Source organism: Rhincodon typus, chromosome 13 (assembly GCF_021869965.1).
Source record: "Rhincodon typus isolate 14 chromosome 13, sRhiTyp1.1, whole genome shotgun sequence".
NCBI lineage: Eukaryota > Metazoa > Chordata > Chondrichthyes > Orectolobiformes > Rhincodontidae > Rhincodon > Rhincodon typus.
Genome location: NC_063344.1, coordinates 11074519 through 11091624, shown reverse-complemented (window position 1 = coordinate 11091624; position 17106 = coordinate 11074519). Strand labels below are relative to the sequence as shown.

At 42.6% G+C, this 17106-nt stretch overlaps 1 protein-coding gene across 2 annotated transcripts in view; it reads left to right on the top strand.

Moving 5' to 3' along the window:
• Nucleotides 1-1199, top strand: part of mindy4b (MINDY family member 4B) — a 97398-nt gene extending 96199 nt beyond the window's left edge. For both annotated transcript variants that reach the window (XM_048604695.1, XM_048604694.1), the window contains one exon: nt 472-1199. In XM_048604695.1, the coding sequence (XP_048460652.1) occupies nt 472-614 (143 nt within the window). In that variant the 3' untranslated portion in view covers nt 615-1199. The remainder of the gene's footprint in view (nt 1-471) is intronic.
• The last annotated feature ends 15907 nt before the right edge of the window (nt 1200-17106 follow it).

Below are 17106 nucleotides of genomic sequence, written 5' to 3'. Positions count from 1 at the left end.
TTAATATAAGGTTTGGGCTGACACTTTAGTGCTGTAGGAGTGTCGCACACTCTTTCCAACGAGCCACTAAACCATGTGGCCTTGCAAATGGATGTACTAGATCGCACTTTTTAAGAAGGGATTCTGGTTGTTATTAGCTGATAAAAATGCAGGAGAAATCCCACATCGGGATTGGGACACGATTTCCCTGAGTTGGAGGTGGGAACTTCCATTGATTTCCCTGAAGGGAGCTGCCAGGGAAATCTCACGCCACTGTTTTGTTCAGAATATTTCATTGTTTTCTGACCTTCATTTCACTCTGTGGCATTATTTCTGTGTCACACCAGTTCTATTCCTCTTCCCTTGAGCTCTTAGCTTCAAACATTCTTGCATCTTTCACAATGCATGCCAATTAGACCTCGTGTCCCTCAGACTACATTCCCTCACACTGTTGACAGAATTCTCTAATGTTAACATTGCCTTCTCTTGAAGATACTCACTCTCACCACTGGGAGGATGGGATGCGCGAGAAGGAAGAAGATCCCGAGAAGAGGTTCCCCTCAGTGGAAATGACCATTCGCACGAAGTGGGAAGGAGCTGCTATTGACTGGAATGGAACTGTACCATTTTTCTGAATCCCAGCAAGGGATTCACAGGAGACTGTTAAACCATGACTAACTGTGTAGTATTGGGAAGCTGAAGGCTGGCAGCTCAAGTGTTTTATTGTCCATTCATCCCTAGTTCCCTAGTACTGCACAGGCGGAGCCCCGATAGCAATTCCAAACTTATTCATGTTCTCTGCAGCTGTTCTAATTGAAGCATAAATAGAGAACTCTCTTTAGGCGATCTTGTGATCGATGGTAATATTCCTACCTCTGAGTCAGGAGGCCTGGGTTCAAGTCACACCTGCTCCAGAGGTGTGTCATAATATAACTGTGGCAGGTTGATTAGAAATACCTAAGTGGAGAACTCTTTCTGTTGCTGTTAACCCAACAACAAATCTGTTTTGATGACTTGAACAGCTGGGCCACATTCAAGGCAACGGAACATCTAAATGCATTTGACATTAGCCTTGCACCCTTCAGCTCAAACAAAAGCTCCCCCATCAATAAGTTGAATTTGTGCCAGGATGAAGGCACAATAAAAACAATGGGACTTGTGAGACCTGTCCAAGAAAGGCAACCATGAGCGTATGGTGTCATAGAGATGTACAACATGGAAACAGGCCCTTCGGTCCAACTCATCCATTCGGACCAGATATCCTAAATAAATCTAACCCCATTTGCATTTAGCCCATATCCTTCAAATCCTTACTATTCATATATCCATCCAGATGCCTTTTAAATGTTGTAATGGTACCAGCTTCCACCACTTTCTCTGCAGCTCATTCCATACATGCACCACCCTCTGCATGAAAAAGTTGCCCCTTAGGTCCCTTTTAAATCTTTCCCCTGTTACCTATAAACCTACACCCTCTAGTTTTGGTCTCCCGTACCCTGGGAGAAAGAGTCTGGCTATTCACCTTATCTACGCCCCTCACGATTTTATAAACTTCTGTAAGGTCACTCCTCAGCCTCCAATACTCCAGGAAAAATAGCCCCAACATATTCAGCCTCTCTCTATAGCTCAAACTCTCAAACCTTGGCAACATCCTTGTAAACATTTTCTGAATCCTTTCAAGGTTTTAGCGTAGAATTGTAGCTCGGGTTGTGGATGTTGTGGTTGGTTGGCTCGCCGAGCTGGTTCGTTGTTCCACTGACATTTCATTACCCTGCTGGGTAACATCATCAGTGCAGCCTCCGATGTGAAGCTGTAATTTTGACAGCAGGTCTGGCTGTTTTGTTTTGAATGGTATCTTTTCTAATTGGGTTTGACAGACCTCCATTGAGACTGAACAGGGAAATTGGAGCGTGAACAAAATATTGAATTTTCATGGCCATAGTTTAGACAAGTTAACACTCAGGCTCCATTTTAAAAAATTGCTATGATATGCAAAATGATAGGAGAACATATTATTATAAATTAGCTCCAAAGTTACATTTAAGAAACAAAACCATAATTCAGCTAGGAAAAAAATGCTAATCAATAATTTCAAAAGGGACTAAAAATATTAACCACAAATGATAGGATCAAAAAAGTTATGGCACAGAAAGAGGCCATTGAGCCCATCATGTCTGTTCGAATCTCGCCTTCCAGCTTTGCAGGTTACAGTGCGTCGGGTGCAGATCCAGGATTTTTTAAATGAATAAATCATTTTCAAATGATTGAGGTTCCTGCCTCAACTACCCTCTTGCAAAAAATGCTTTCCCTCATGTCCTTCTAATCCTTCTACCAATCAACTTAAATCTGTGTCCCATGATAATTGAACCAGACATTTCATGTCTACTTTATCGGGTGCTCTGGTTTCCTCCCACAGTCCAAAGATGTGCAGGTTACTTTATAGGACCCTCATAATTTTACACACCACTATTAATGCTGAGCCTGAAGGAAAATAGCCTTAGCATACCTAATCGTTCTCCATAGCTGCAATTTTGAAATCCTGGCAACATTTTTGTAAATCTCCTCTGTGCGCTCTCCAGATCAACTATGTCCTTCCTGTAATTTGGTGCCCAGATTTGTACACAATCTTCTAGCTCTGGCCTAAGCAGTGTTTAATTCGTTTACAGCATTACATCCATTTTTTTGTAACCTGTACCTCATACAATAAAACAGCATTCCATATGCTCTCTTTATCACCTTTTCTATTGTTGCGCTGCCTTCAAGAATCTGTGGATGTGCAGTTTAAAGTCTTTTACTTTCTCATATCTCTCTCATTATCCTTTTGTTTATTGTATATTGCTTGGTTTTGTTTGCCCTCCCTAGATGCCCTCCTCAAACTCCTCCAGACTGAATTCCATTTGTGTCTTTTCCGCACACACAATCAAATCTTTGATATTATTCTACAGTCAACAGCCATCCCCTTCACTATCAACCATCTGACCAATTTTTATGACTTCTGCAAATTTCCAAATCATGCCTCTCACTTTTAAGTATAAATCATCAATGTATGCATTAAACTGCAAGGGACCCAAAACTGATCCCTGCAGAGCACCACAGCTTTCTACTCACAAAGGTATCTATTGACCTCTACCTTTTGTTTATTTTTGCTGATCCAATTATGGATCCAACACACTACATTCTCCTGTATTCCACTGGCTTGTACTTTCCTGACCCAGATTGCCATATGGCATTTTGTCAAATGCCTTACTAAAATCCATGTAGACAACATCCATGACACTGCCCTATCAATCCTCCCTGCTATTTCCTCAAAGGTATGAAGTCACAACCTGCCTGACACAAAACCAAGGTGACTATCTCTGATGTATGAGGAAAATGGAGATTGGAACTAAGTCATAGAACTGGTCCACGCATGATGGGCTGAATGGACTCCTTAACCAGGGGTCTCCGGTTTTGATAATACTAACCCCATAGAATCTCACTTTTTAAAGTGTCCAATTGGTTTGTTACTGGTTTTCCTTCAAGTAGCTATGTGCATTACATTGCGCAGTTATGCAAAATGTCTCCTCCCCCAATTTAGAACTTTTACTCCTGTTCTATCATTGTCTTTTTCCAACACGACACTAAATCTAATTGCATTTTGATCACTATCTCCAAAACGGTCATCCACTCACACTTCCTTCAAATCACAGTTTCCCTGCCTCAATTTCAGAACAGCAGACACTAAGACCTTAACCAGCCAGTGGTCCCCATTTGTTGTAAATGGAATAATATCTTGAGATAAGTTTAGTTCATTCACTACATAATCCAGTAGAATTCGATTTCTGTTTGTGTGCAACAATTGAATGACATGCTGGATGTTAGTGTTGATGAAGAAAGTTGGGTATTATACTTGGCAGAAAGGCCATCTTCCGAACCTACGTCATTGACTTCCATCAGCTCCTTCAATTTGATCTTTTGCTCTTAATGCCATTTCTTCACAGGTGGTCGAAAAATACCCCAAGTTTAATTTAACAGAAGTATTGGTAGATACCCATCCAGCTGCTCAAGGCATCAAGCTCGATCAGTCTCTTCATGGCGAATCAAAGCTGCCTGGCAAAACCGTTCAATCTGGGTGTAGATGTGGTAATAAACAGCTTTCACTGGTCATTGGTGCACTGTGATATTATGTCAATAACTCTCAGAATAATGAGAGAGATAGCCGCTTTATAGTTTGTGATAGTGTCTCTACCTCTGAGCTAGAAAGACCAGGTTCAAGTTCCACCTGCTCCAGAGGTGTGTAATAACATTCCTGAATAGGTTAATTGAGAATCATCTATAGTCAAGTAGGGTAAATGTAGAATGCAGACCTCATAACTACCATAATTTATTGTTTTTCCCCTTTTATTCATTGGATGTGTTGGATCAACCAATATTTATTGTTCATCCTTAAGTGCCTACAGTTTAAGAGTCAACCACATTGTTGTAATTTGGAGCGTTATGTAGGCCAGACAAGTTCCTTCCCTGAAGGAATTTCTCTGAAACAATAATTGGCAGTGGCTGCTGCTAGACTAGCTTCTGATTTTTATGATTGAATTCAAGTCTCACCATCTGCTATGACAAGATTTAAACCTATTATAACTCCATAACATTAGCTTGGGGCTCTAAATTACTAGCCCGATGACATTACCACGATACCACAGCCTCCCTAACCCTTGCACTTCCTTTCATGTTTCAGGCTTTTTGCTGGCTGGTTAAAAGGCCAATCCCCTTGCCCTATTTACCAGTTAGTAATCAATATTAAATTTACTGGTGATAAAAGAATTAAATGTCAAAAGGACCTTCGCGCAATTTTCCCTAACCCATGCCTTCTTCAATCCAGATGCCCTTTGGAACACAAATACATCCACATGACTGTTTAAAATCTTATTACTTAATGTGGAAAATAAAAATCTGACATGCAACCTTTTCAGGTGCTGTTAATTTTGCAAAAGTGCAGCAAATTTGGAGATAATATGCGTAGCTGTGTGATGGAGATTAAAAAGTCACTGAGATTATCTGTACTGAATCCAATATCCGTCCAGGTTATTCGAAACTGAAGTGCCAAAATCTGGCGTTTCATGAAGTTTGGGTTTTGGCTAAGCCCTTGATTAACAGAGATTGCAGGCTGAGATTTTGAGCCCTCAGTTTATATGATCTTTATCATCCTTCAGAATTTCAGAAAACTTTGCTTCTCCCGTAGATGGCAGTAAACAGCCATCATGTAAAAGCTTGCTAAACATTTGCTGCAGTACAGACGACAAAATGCATGCAGCAATACTGCACCAGTGTTTCCCAAATTCTGCAGTGCTGGACTGGGAAATAAGGTTTATTAGGAGACAATAAAGACTGCAGATACTGGAAGCCAGAGTCTATAGGTGTGAAGCTGGAAAAGAACAGCAGGTCAGACAACATCAGAAGAGCAGGAAGGTCAATGTTTCAGGCCAATGTTGTCAGGACTGGGGTGGGGCTGGGGAGCCCAGAAATAAATAGAGGGAGGGGTATTGGGCGGGGGTAAAGGTAGGACAAATGGTGATACATGGATGCAGTTGGAGGGTATCGTGATTGGTCTGTGGGAAGGGTGGAGTGGATAGCTGAGTAGAAAGATGGACAGGTTAGGTCAGTTCAGGGAGGTGAGACAGAGGGTAAGGGCTGAACAATGGGATAAGGCTGGGGGTGGAGGAAATTGAAACTGCTGAAGTCAACGTTGAAGCCATTGAGCTGTTTGCTCCCAAGGTGAGATATGAGATGTTGTTCCTCCAGTTTACGTTTGGCGTCACACTGACAGTGGAGGAGGCCAAGGATGGACATGTCACCAGGGGAGTGGGACGGCGAATTAAAATGGATGGAAACTGGAAGATTGGGTTGGTTGGTGCATGCAGAGCGCAGATGCTCTGCGAACCAGTTCCTGAGTCTGCATTTGGTCTCCCCGATATAGAGGAGATCACATCGGGAGCAACGGATACAATAGATGGGGTTGAATGAAGTGCAGGTGAATCTCTGCTGGATCTGGAAGGATTGTTTTGGGCCTTGGATGGAGGTGAGAGGAGAGGTGTAGGGGTAGGTGTTGCACTTCTTGAGGTCACAGGGAAAGGTATCAGGTGTGGTGGAGAAGTTGGTGCGGAGTGTAGAGATGACGGGACAGTCGTGGAATGAAAGGTCCCTGTGGAAAGTGGACAGGGAAATATCTTTTTGGTGGTGGGGTCTTATTGTAGCTCGCGGAAGTGTCAGAGGATGATGCTTTGGATTCAGAGGTTGGGAGGGGTGGTACGTGAGGACTAATGGGACTCTATCCTTATTGTTGTTGGGGGTAGGGGGTTTGGAGTAGAAGTGTGGGAAATGGAGGAGATGCGGTTGAGGTAATCCTTAATTACAGAGAAGGGGAAATTACGGTCCCTAAAATAAGACGATATCTGGGATGTCTTGGAGTAGAATACCTCATCCTGGGAGCAGATACAATGGAAGCAGAGGAATTGAGAGTATGGGATTGCATTTTTGCAGGAGGGTGGGTGAGAGGAGGTGTAGTCGAGGTAGCTGTGGGAATCGGTTGGTGTGAAATGGATGTCAGCGGTGAGTCGGAAATGGAGATGGAGATGTAGAGATCCAGGAAGGGGAGGGAGGTGTCAGAAATAGTCCAGGTGAATTTGGGGGTGGAAAGTGTTGGCGAAGTTGATGAACTGCTCGAGCTCCTTACATGAGCACGAGGCTGCACCAAGGCGACCATCAATATAACAGAGGAAGAGGTGAGGGATGATGCCGGTGTAGTTGCGAAAGAGGGACTGTTCCACAAATCCTACGAGGGCTCGGGTCCTTGCGGGTGCTCATGGCCACCCCTTTTGGTTTGTAGGAAGTGGGATATTCAGAATAATACCATTAAGTTAGCATGATTTTTTTACAATCACATACATGTATTTAGATTTCCAAAATGGCATGTGACAAAGTGGCTATTACGCAAGATAAGAGCCTGTGAGGCTTGTGGTATTATATGATATAACTCCATTTGAGGATTCCTTAATAGACAGCAGAAATTAGCAATAAAGGGGCATCTTCAGCTTGGCTGGCTAGAACTAGAAGAATATTGCAAGGTTCAGAACTGCAGTCTCAGCTATAGACACTCCATGTTAATGACTTAAATGATGGCACAAAGAGTAATGTTCCTAGGTTTGCCAACAAAACAGAGCTATTTGGGTCTATAACCCACGATTGATTTGATTATTGTCGCATGTACCTAGCTACAGTGAAAAATTTTGTTTTGCGTGCAGTACAGGCAGATCATACTATACAAAGTGCATTAGGGTGGTTTAACAGAGCGAGGAATACAATGTTGCAGCTGCAAAAAAGGTGCCCAAAGAGCGAGATCAACATTAAATTTAAGACTTGAGAGGCCCATTCAAAAGTCTAATAACAGTGGGGAAGAAACTGTTCATGAAAGACACTGCACAGTCATGTGGTGGACAACAATATGGCAGACAAGTTTAATGTGGTCAAATATATGATCATTTACCTTGGCAGGAAGAATGGAAAGGCTGAATATTTTTAACAGTGAGAAACTTTTACACGTCTGTGTTCAAAGAGATACGAGTGCCCTTATACAAGAAACACAGGCACAGCAAGCAAATGGGAAGGTATATTGGCTTTTGTTACAAGAGAGCTGGAATGCAAGTCTAAGGAAACCTTGCTGGAGCACTGTATAAAATTTGGATCCTTATCTAAGGAAGTGGTTACAGTAACAGCATGTGGGTGTCCCTACACCCCAAAGACCGTAGTTATTCAAGAAGGTAGCTCATCATCGCTTTCTCACTGGCAATTAGGGATAGGCAAAAAATAACAAATGCCCATAACTTATAAATGAATCTTTTAAAACTTGTTTTATAAAAAGGGTAAAATCTCCATAGTCTCATTAGAGAGAGACAACTGGTGGTGGCACAACCTGAGGGTCAGGTGAGGGGAGATGGAGAATTCCACATGGTAACCTCAGCCAGTGTGGGAATTGAACCCATGCTGTTGGCATTACTACATATTAACAAACCAGCCATCCAGACAAGAGACTAAGACGGTGCTTCAGACTTTTCCAGTGGGGTCCAATCACAAGTATTTACCTCCCATCATGGGCAGACGGTGAAATTTGAATTCAAATTAAATAAAAACAAAGCTCTATGGTGACCACTGTTGATTATTGTTTAAAAACCTGATTGATTCATTCATGTCCTTTAAGGAAAGAAATCTGCTGTCCTTACCTGGTCTGACCTACATGTGACTGTAGACTTATAGCGATGTCATTGACATTTGGAATAAGTGCTAGCCTAGCCAACGACAGACGCATGCATGCACACGCGTGCGTCCACACACACACGCGCACACACACGCATGCACACACAGGTGTGCACGCACACACATACACACGCACGCACACACAGGTGTGCACACACACATATACACACACACAGACACAGATGCGCACATATGTGCGAACACACGCCCACACACACGCACAAAAGAAACACCTTGCCTGGGAAATGGTGTAGTGTATGTTCACTGGATTAATTACTGGGGCAAGAGGGTTATCCTTTGATGAGAGGTTGTGGAGTTTAGATGAATGAGAGGTTGTCTTATTGGGTCTTGATGGGGTACATCATGAGAATTTATTCCCCTGGCTGGAGAGCTGAGAACTAGGGTAATAGCATAGGGCTTCCCAAAGTCTTTCACACTGTGACTCCACTTTGAAGTTTGAAAATTGCCTAGACACCAGCACAGGGGGTTGTTGGAAAGGTTTGGGTAATGGAGGCCATGTGAGAATAGTGAAGAGGAAGGGGGAGTCGGGGGAAAAGGACACCTGCAGATCACAGGGAGTTATTTTGTCTGCTGGGTCTGTAAGCAAAAGACACTGGGCTTTTCAGGAGAGAAATTAAATCGAGACCTTAATTAGGTTTATAAAATCATGAGGGGCATGGATAAGGTGAATAGCCAAGGTCTTTTCCCTAGGGTGGGGGAGTCCAAAACCAGACGGTGTGGGTTTAAGGTGAGAGGGGAAAGATTTAAAAGGGACCTGAGGGGCAACTTTTTCACACAGAGAGTGATACGTGTATAGAATGAGCTGCCAGAGGAAGTGACAGAGTTGATTACAATTACAACATTTAAAAGACATTGGGACAGGTACATAAATAGAAAGAGTTTAGATGATACCGGCCAAATGCAGGCAAATAGGACTAGATAAGTTTGGGACATCTGGTCGGCTTGGACGAGTTGGATCGAAGAGTCTGGTTAGGATAATAGGTCGGCACAACATCGTGGGCCGAAGGGCCTGTACTTTGCTGTACTGTTCTATGTGTCTGTTTCTGTGCTGTACAGCTCTATGACTCTAAAAGTTCAACTGATTAGGCCATATCCTCTATTTAAAAGAAAAAGTGACTTAAAGGGGCCACACATTTGTTAGCACTTGGTCAAAGCCCACACAGCAGCCATTGTTATCTCAGAGCTCAGGACCCTAATGTTCCGGCTCAGTACCACACTGGAAAACCCTGTGGAAGAGTCTTGGAATAGGACTGAGATGAGCAGGTATTTCTTCACTCAGAGAATTCTCTGTGCCAGATGGCTGTGGTTGCTCAGTGGTTGAATATACTCAAGGCTGAGCTAGAGAGATTTTTGGACTCCAGGCTATTTCCTAGATGGTATGAAGTTAAATACAGTGGATGTCCAAAGGAACTTGGGTATTCAGGTGCATAGATCTTTAAAATGTCACAAGCAGGTGCAGAAAATAATCAAGAAAGCTTATGGAATGCTGAAGTTATGCTACAGTTATAACAAACCCTGGTTAGACCCCATTTGGAGCAGATCTGGGCACCACATCTTAGGAAGGATGTATTGGCCTTGGAGGGAGTACAACGTAGGTTTACAAGAATGAGACCTGGACTTCAGGGGTTAAGCTATGAGGAGAGATTATATAAATTACATCTGGTTTCTCTAGAATTTAGAAGGTTAAGGGGTGACTTGAGTGAAGCTATCGAGGTATTAATAGGAAAAGACAGGGTAGATAAGGATAAACTATTTCCATTGGTTTGGGATTCTAGAACTAGGGGGCATAATTTGAGAATTAGGAGAATTAGGGCCAGACTATACAGGAGAGATGTTGGTAAGCATTTCCACACACAAAGGGCAGTAGATGTTTGGAACACACTTCCTCAAATGGCAGTGAATGCTAGATCAGTTGTTAATTTTAAATCTGAGATAGAGAATTTTTTTGTTAAGCAAACGTATTAAGGGATATGGACCAAAGGGAGGTATATGGAGTCTGGTCACAGATCAGCCACAATCTCATTGGATGGTGGAACAGGGTCAAGCGGCTGAATGGCCGACTCCTGTTCCATGCTCCTACAAGAATGAATGAATATGGAGGGAGGGTAGAACTGAGGTCAAAGTTCAGTCATCGTTTTATTGAACATTGGAGCAGGATGGAAGAGTCAAAAGACCTACTCCCACTACCAGATAAAAACTACTTCACTCAGCACTCAGAGATAGTAAGAACTGCAGATGCTAGCATCAGAGATAGACACAGTGTGGAGTTGGAGGAACACAGCAGACCAGGCAGCATCAGAGGAGCAGGAAAGTTAACTCCTGAGGAACTCCTGAGCTCCCATCCCCCTCCCCATTTCTGAAGAAGGGTCCCGACCTGAAATGTCAACTTTCCCGCTCCTTTGATGCTGCCTGGCCTGCTGTGTTTCTCCAGCTCCACACTGTTCACTCTGCACTCACCTTCTGATCACACTCACCCATGATGATCTGTGTTAAAAGGCTTTCATTCATGTTCCAAAATACTCAATTTGTCATCGTTTCACATCTAGTAGTTTTCTGTTGGAATCAGTGATCGTGAAATCACAGAGTGTTCCAAGCATGTCAATCGCTAAAGTTTATCATCCTTTAAAGTGGTCGATAATGTTCAACTAAAATCACTGGAAATCAACTGAAAAATAGGGATCTGAAACTCCAGCTTGATCAGGCTAGAAGTGATCAAGAGGAGGAAAAACGCACAGATGTGATTCTGTGAAGTCTGATCTGCAAGCTGTGATTGTTTAATATGGAGGAATGACCAGAACGGTCATTATAGTGTTAATAGTTTTATATTTGTTACAATAATGACTATAATTGGTGTAATATTATATTTTTATTGTTATACATTTTTATCACCCTCCCTACTTCCCAACTCCATTCCTCCTTTTCCCACCTGTTCCACACTCACTCTTTCTCCTTCCTCTCTTTCCCTTCTCGTCCCTGCTCCCCTCCCCTCCTGTTCAACAGTGGGGTTGTCTGACACTGGGTAGCTGTCAAGGTGAGGCCTGGTTTGAGGCCTGGTTCCTGATAAGGTCATTGGATCTTTGACCATGAGCAAGCAGCAATAGCTTGGGATTTACTTGCAAAAAACAAAATGTAACTTCTCCAGATAACTAGACTGGTAATCGAAACACGTGAGATGAAAAGAAAGCTCCTACCACAATATTCATGTCTGCAGAATATCCTAAAATGCCAATTAAATACTATTATGCTCATTCATGGGATGTGGGCATCAATGGCAAGGCCAACAGTTATGGCTCAGAGGGTAGTTAAGAGTCAACCACATTGCTATGGGTCTGGAGTCACATGTAGGCCAAACAAGGTATTTTCTTCCCTAAGGGCCATTCATGAACTTGATGGGTGTCAGCAACAGTACACAGTGGTCACCAGTAGGCCAGCTCTTCATTATTTTATGAAATCCACATTTCACCTCATCTCTGTTTTAAATCTGTTACCCCTCAATCCTAAAACTATGAAAGAAATGGGTTTGCTTCTCTGACACAAAACGCTCAGCAGTACTAAACGTCTTCTAGATAGACTGCCCATGGAGGAATCCTCATCTGGTAGGTAAATGAAGTGTTTGGTGTGGCTCTGAATCAGTAAGAACACAGACACTCACTTTCAGTTCTGAAGAACGGTCTCTGGACCCGAAATGTTAACCATTTCTCTCTCCACTGATGCTGCCAGACCTGCTGAGTTTTTTTCCAGCATTTTCAGGTTTTGTTTCACATTCACTCTTTGTATAGGTTGAGTAAGTTGATCTTATCCAGGGTAGTGCTCAGAGTGACTGAACTGTCTTTAGGTCAGAGAGAGACTGGTCTTCAGGGAGATGAAAGCGAGTGGCACAGCTGTTACTTTTCAAAACAGATGGGGAGATGTCCCAAGCAAGTAAGTAGATGGCACAGAGGATTTACAGGTTTAGTGTTGTCAGGGTGGTGAGCATAATGAGCATAGTGAGGGACTTTGTTCCAGGAAACAGGGAGAGTCTTAGTGCTAGTGAGCTTTGGTGCAAACTGGGTACAGTGGCAGGGATTGAGTTAATATTGCGGTATTGGAGATAGAGTGGTGGCTCTTGTGCTGGCAGAGTGGAGGATAGTGAGCATCTTCCTACAGTGCTGGGCATTCTCCCAGACAGCTAAGACTGCTTCGACCTGGGTGGCAACTTCAGAGCAGGCTGGCATGGTCTGGTACCATGGCCTCCATTTGCAGTCCAGGGGGAGTAGAGGAAGTCTTTGATGTGCACAACCACATCCAGGAACACCTGCAGGAATGTGCCCCCACAGCAGGGCTCCTATATACCCCTGTCTGGGGCTAATGTCAGGAACTAGGCTGGGCTGCTCTGGACAGTCAGTGCTTGCCTGGTGTACAACAGGTTTTTAAAGTTGGCACAGATGCAAGTGATGCCGGTAAATTCAGAGCTATCCGCTGGTCGGTGAGTTGTTATGGGATTGGTGCATGGTAAGACAGGGCCAGAATCAGACATGAGTGGCCTGGTTGATAATTAATGAGTGAGATTTCCTCAGGTACAGTGTAAAAACTCTTTGAGCCTCATGGTGGAAATCCTTGTAATAAATCTGATCCAACTCGCACTCAGCCAGCAAGAGTAAGATTCTGCTCTATGTAACTTATTTACGTAGCGCTTTTCACAGCCTCAAGATGAACCAGAATGTTTTACAGTCACTTCTTGAAGTGTATGACTGCTGTAATGCAGAGAGCTGAATGAAGCAAAATCTCACAAACAGCAGAATGAAAACCGCAATGTAATAATCGTGCTATTATAGATTCAAAATCAAATAGGCCTGTATTTGAAGACGCAATGATGCCACAATGTGTGACATTCTGACATAAAGATACGCACCTCCCCTTCAGCCACTCTCCCAATATAATGGAGTCAGTTTAACTTGCTCAGTCTGTACATGAGTAAGCAAGGAACCTACGCTATGTATAAATTTATGATACTACAGCAAAGGCAATTGTTAGCCTTGTTGTTAAAAAACTTCAAGACATCTGTCTCAGCAAGAGCCTTACCTTCGCTGGCACTCTATTTTCCCTAGCTGAGGAGTTCGCAGCTAGCGGTCTCATTCTCAGTATAAGGGCTCAGTCATTTCAGACTAAGATGAGGAAGAATTTCTTCAATCAATTGGCTGTGAAATTTTGGCATTCTCTATCCCAACGCTAGGTGCTCAGTTATTGAAAATAATCATGACAGACGAAATAATTCCACAGAAGGGCATATTCCGTCACTAAGTCACCCTTTATTTATATGTGGAGAGTCCTTGACACTGATCCAGCTCCCTCAGAGCCAGCTCTCAGAGTGAACAGAACTTATGACACCCCTGTTTCTATCTGTCAGTCAGGGCTCCCTGATTGAACCAGGTTAATAGCCCCATTAAGGGAACTCATATTCTATGAGGTCCACCTGGCTGACCTCATTTCAATCAGAATGACTGAGATCAATAGATTTTTAGATACTAAGGATTTCAGTAAGAAGCTGAAGCTAGGGTGAATATTCATCTGGAGCTTACTTAAATGGTGAAGCTGTCATGTAGATCATTTCTTAATTATATTTGGTATGGTCTGATAATCTAATATTTTTTAAGATGCTGGCTAAGAAGAGAAAGACTTAAATTTGTGAAGAGGTAAAATACTGTGGCTGCTGGAAAGCTGAGATGAACAGAGAGTGCTACAGAAACATCTGAGCCCTGAAAAACAGCAATATTGGACTCAAAACATTTACTGTTTCTCTCTCCACAGCTGCTGCCAAACCTGCTGAGTTTCTCCAGCCTTCTCTGTGTGTCTGTTTCTGAAATTTACGTACTGCTTTTCACAGCTACTGGATGCTTTACTTTTTTTCAATTGCAAAAATATATTTTATCTATAACAGATTTATCTCTAAGTGTATACAAAGTGATCTCAATCTGTTGCACGCATTCTGTGCAGAGAGAGAAAAGAAACACAAACGACAAATTTGAATTTGGCATCCTACAGAGCTACCATGCAGTTGCAAGAACAAAGACGTTCTTAACTATGTAGGAAAAGTATTTACATACATTTTGAGGCAATGTGGGTCTGAGAACTGAATGGACCCTGTAATACTTTGGCAGAAAGACCTCAGGTGGTGGCCTTTCCCTACTGCAAACTTTATAGCCAATGAATATAGCTATAGAATAATATAGCGATTAAATGAAGTCACTTTTGTAGTGCAGGGTTGTAGTTGCCAATCTTCACACTGCAAACTCCCATGAACAGCAATGTAGTCATGACCAGATAATCTATTTATGTTTATCAACATAATTGTTATTTTGATCAAGGAATAGTCATTGGTCAGGACTAGAGTTCAATCCCTGGCTCTTGCAGAAAATAGTGCCATCGGATCTTTTACGTCCAGGAGGGAGCAACATCTCATCCAAAAGACATCCTCTTCGACAGTCCAGAGGACCTCAGTATTGCACTAGAGTATCAGCTTTGATTATCATTTTCAAGCTGTGGAGTGAGACTTGAGTTGGGAATCTTGCAATTCAGAGGGAAGAGTGCTGAGTCAAGGTTGAGATGACTGATCAGGGGTCAGTCAAGACTCCCATACAAGTATTCAAAATAGCAGTAGAGAGGTGTTTTACAGCAAAGATTTTTGTTTCATATCTTAAAGGCAACACCTCTGAGCTCAAGTTGCACAATACAGGAAATATTAGAATAGATTTAATACATAAGCATCTGGTGTATGGTTTGAACATAGTCTTCTGATTAGAATGGTATCAAGAGCTCACAGGTATGCTAAAGGAGCAGCTTAACAAGAAAGACATGTCAACATTTATAGGGTAGCGCACCTGAGCCACAGAGGAAGAAGATTCTTGTAGCAGACTGGGAGAGAAGTCAGAAGACAATGGAGTATGTGTTCCCAACAATGGCCACCGAAGCCCACACACGTGTAATGGCCCCATGACGACAGCGACATGGTACTACAACACCGTGTCTCTGCATGCATGGTTGCTGTACCATCTAGTGACAGCATTGACAATAAATGCAGCCTAAAATATATGGTGTGTTTCCTGCCAAAGTGAAGGTTGGATAATCCATAGAATTATGAGCAAGACTAATTGATCTAGAAAGTTATTTCGGAGTTGAGGGCTTTCTGTAGAAGATAATTAAAGACTACATGATCAATACATTAAACAATAGCCCCTCCGAAACCATAACATGGCCATCAGCTTTCTATGTAATATTTGCACCACTGCACCTTTAATCACAGGCCTAGCCAAATAGGAATTTGTTCTGTTACTTATACAAGGTGAGCTATAGGACTGCTCACATGCCCCAGTTACATTATAAGGAGGTCACTTAACTGATATTTCTTCTTTGGCCATGATCCCTCTGGGCACTATCTGCACGCAGGCTCACTTCCAATTAGCCAGTCACTAAGAGAAAGAAAGGAATAACATACATTTAAATAGCCCCTTCATGACCTTTCAACCTCCCACAGCACCCTACAGCTATTAGAGTACTTTCGAAATGAGGTGTGAGAAACGCAGCAGCCAATTTGCAATATGATATGACCAGATCATTATTTTTTTAATGATATGGTTTAATGATGAACAGTTGACAGACAGAATCCCCTTACTCTGCCTTGTTAGAATGCCATGAAATATTTTACATCATCTAAATGACAGGATAGCACTCTGGTTTAACACTCACATCCATCACTGCATTATGCCCTTACTACTGAACTGGAGCATCATTTGTATTTATTTTTCTGGTGACTTGAATCCACATCCTTCTGACTCCGAGGTGAGAAAGCCACCCAGTTAAACACTGCAGCTTCTCCTCCATCTTTCATTGTCTACAAACATATTCCTTCCACAAAATCTGTCTCTCATTCTCTTAAGTTCCTCATCACCTGACCTTTGATCATTCAACTCAACCGTGAGTCATTAAATTACACTGATTTCCCTCTCCCAGTGCAGCACACAGGGGGAACTGATGGCCTGGTGGTATTACTGCTAAACTCAAGTAACGTGCTGTGGACCTGGGTTCAAATACTGCCAGAGCAGATGGTGGCATTTGAATTAAAACGAAAATCTAGAATTTAGAGTCTAACAATGACTGCTGTTGTCAGGAAAAGCCCACCTGGTTCCTTCCCCTTTAGAGGAGGAAATCTGTCATCCTTACCTGGTCTGACCTACATGTCACTCCAGACCCACAACAATGTCTTTTACCTCGCCTCTGGTAAATTAGGGATGGATAATAAATGCTGGTCTAGCCACTGATGCCCACATTCTGTGGACGAATGAAAAGAAATATAAAAGTCCACATCTTCATCAACAAATCTCTCCACAGGCTTCTGGAAAATTTCCAGAACCTTCTCCAACCTAATGCTTTTTCTTATACCCTCTGTTATTGACCTATTGCTGATGATTGCCACCACTCTCCAGCATTGCCGTTTGATTTGTACTTTCCAACTTCTTATCCACCATCAAGTTGTGGCCAGCTTGATCGTTCTCCCTTTTCACACTGGGATGGCAAATGCTTGTACATAGAATGTCTTTTTTGCAGCAAAAGACCACTTTGCCCATTATGTCTGTACTAGCTGAAAAAATGAGCTAGCATGTGCAGTGCAACTTTAAATCTAACTATTATCCTTTCTAACTGAACATCATTTTGTGCAACAAGGTGCAGAGCTGGATGAACACAGCAGGCCAAGCAGCATCATAGGAGCAGAAAGGCTGACGTTTCGGGCCTAGACCCTTCTAGCTCTGCACCTTGTTGTCTCGGATTCTCCAGCATCTGCAGTTC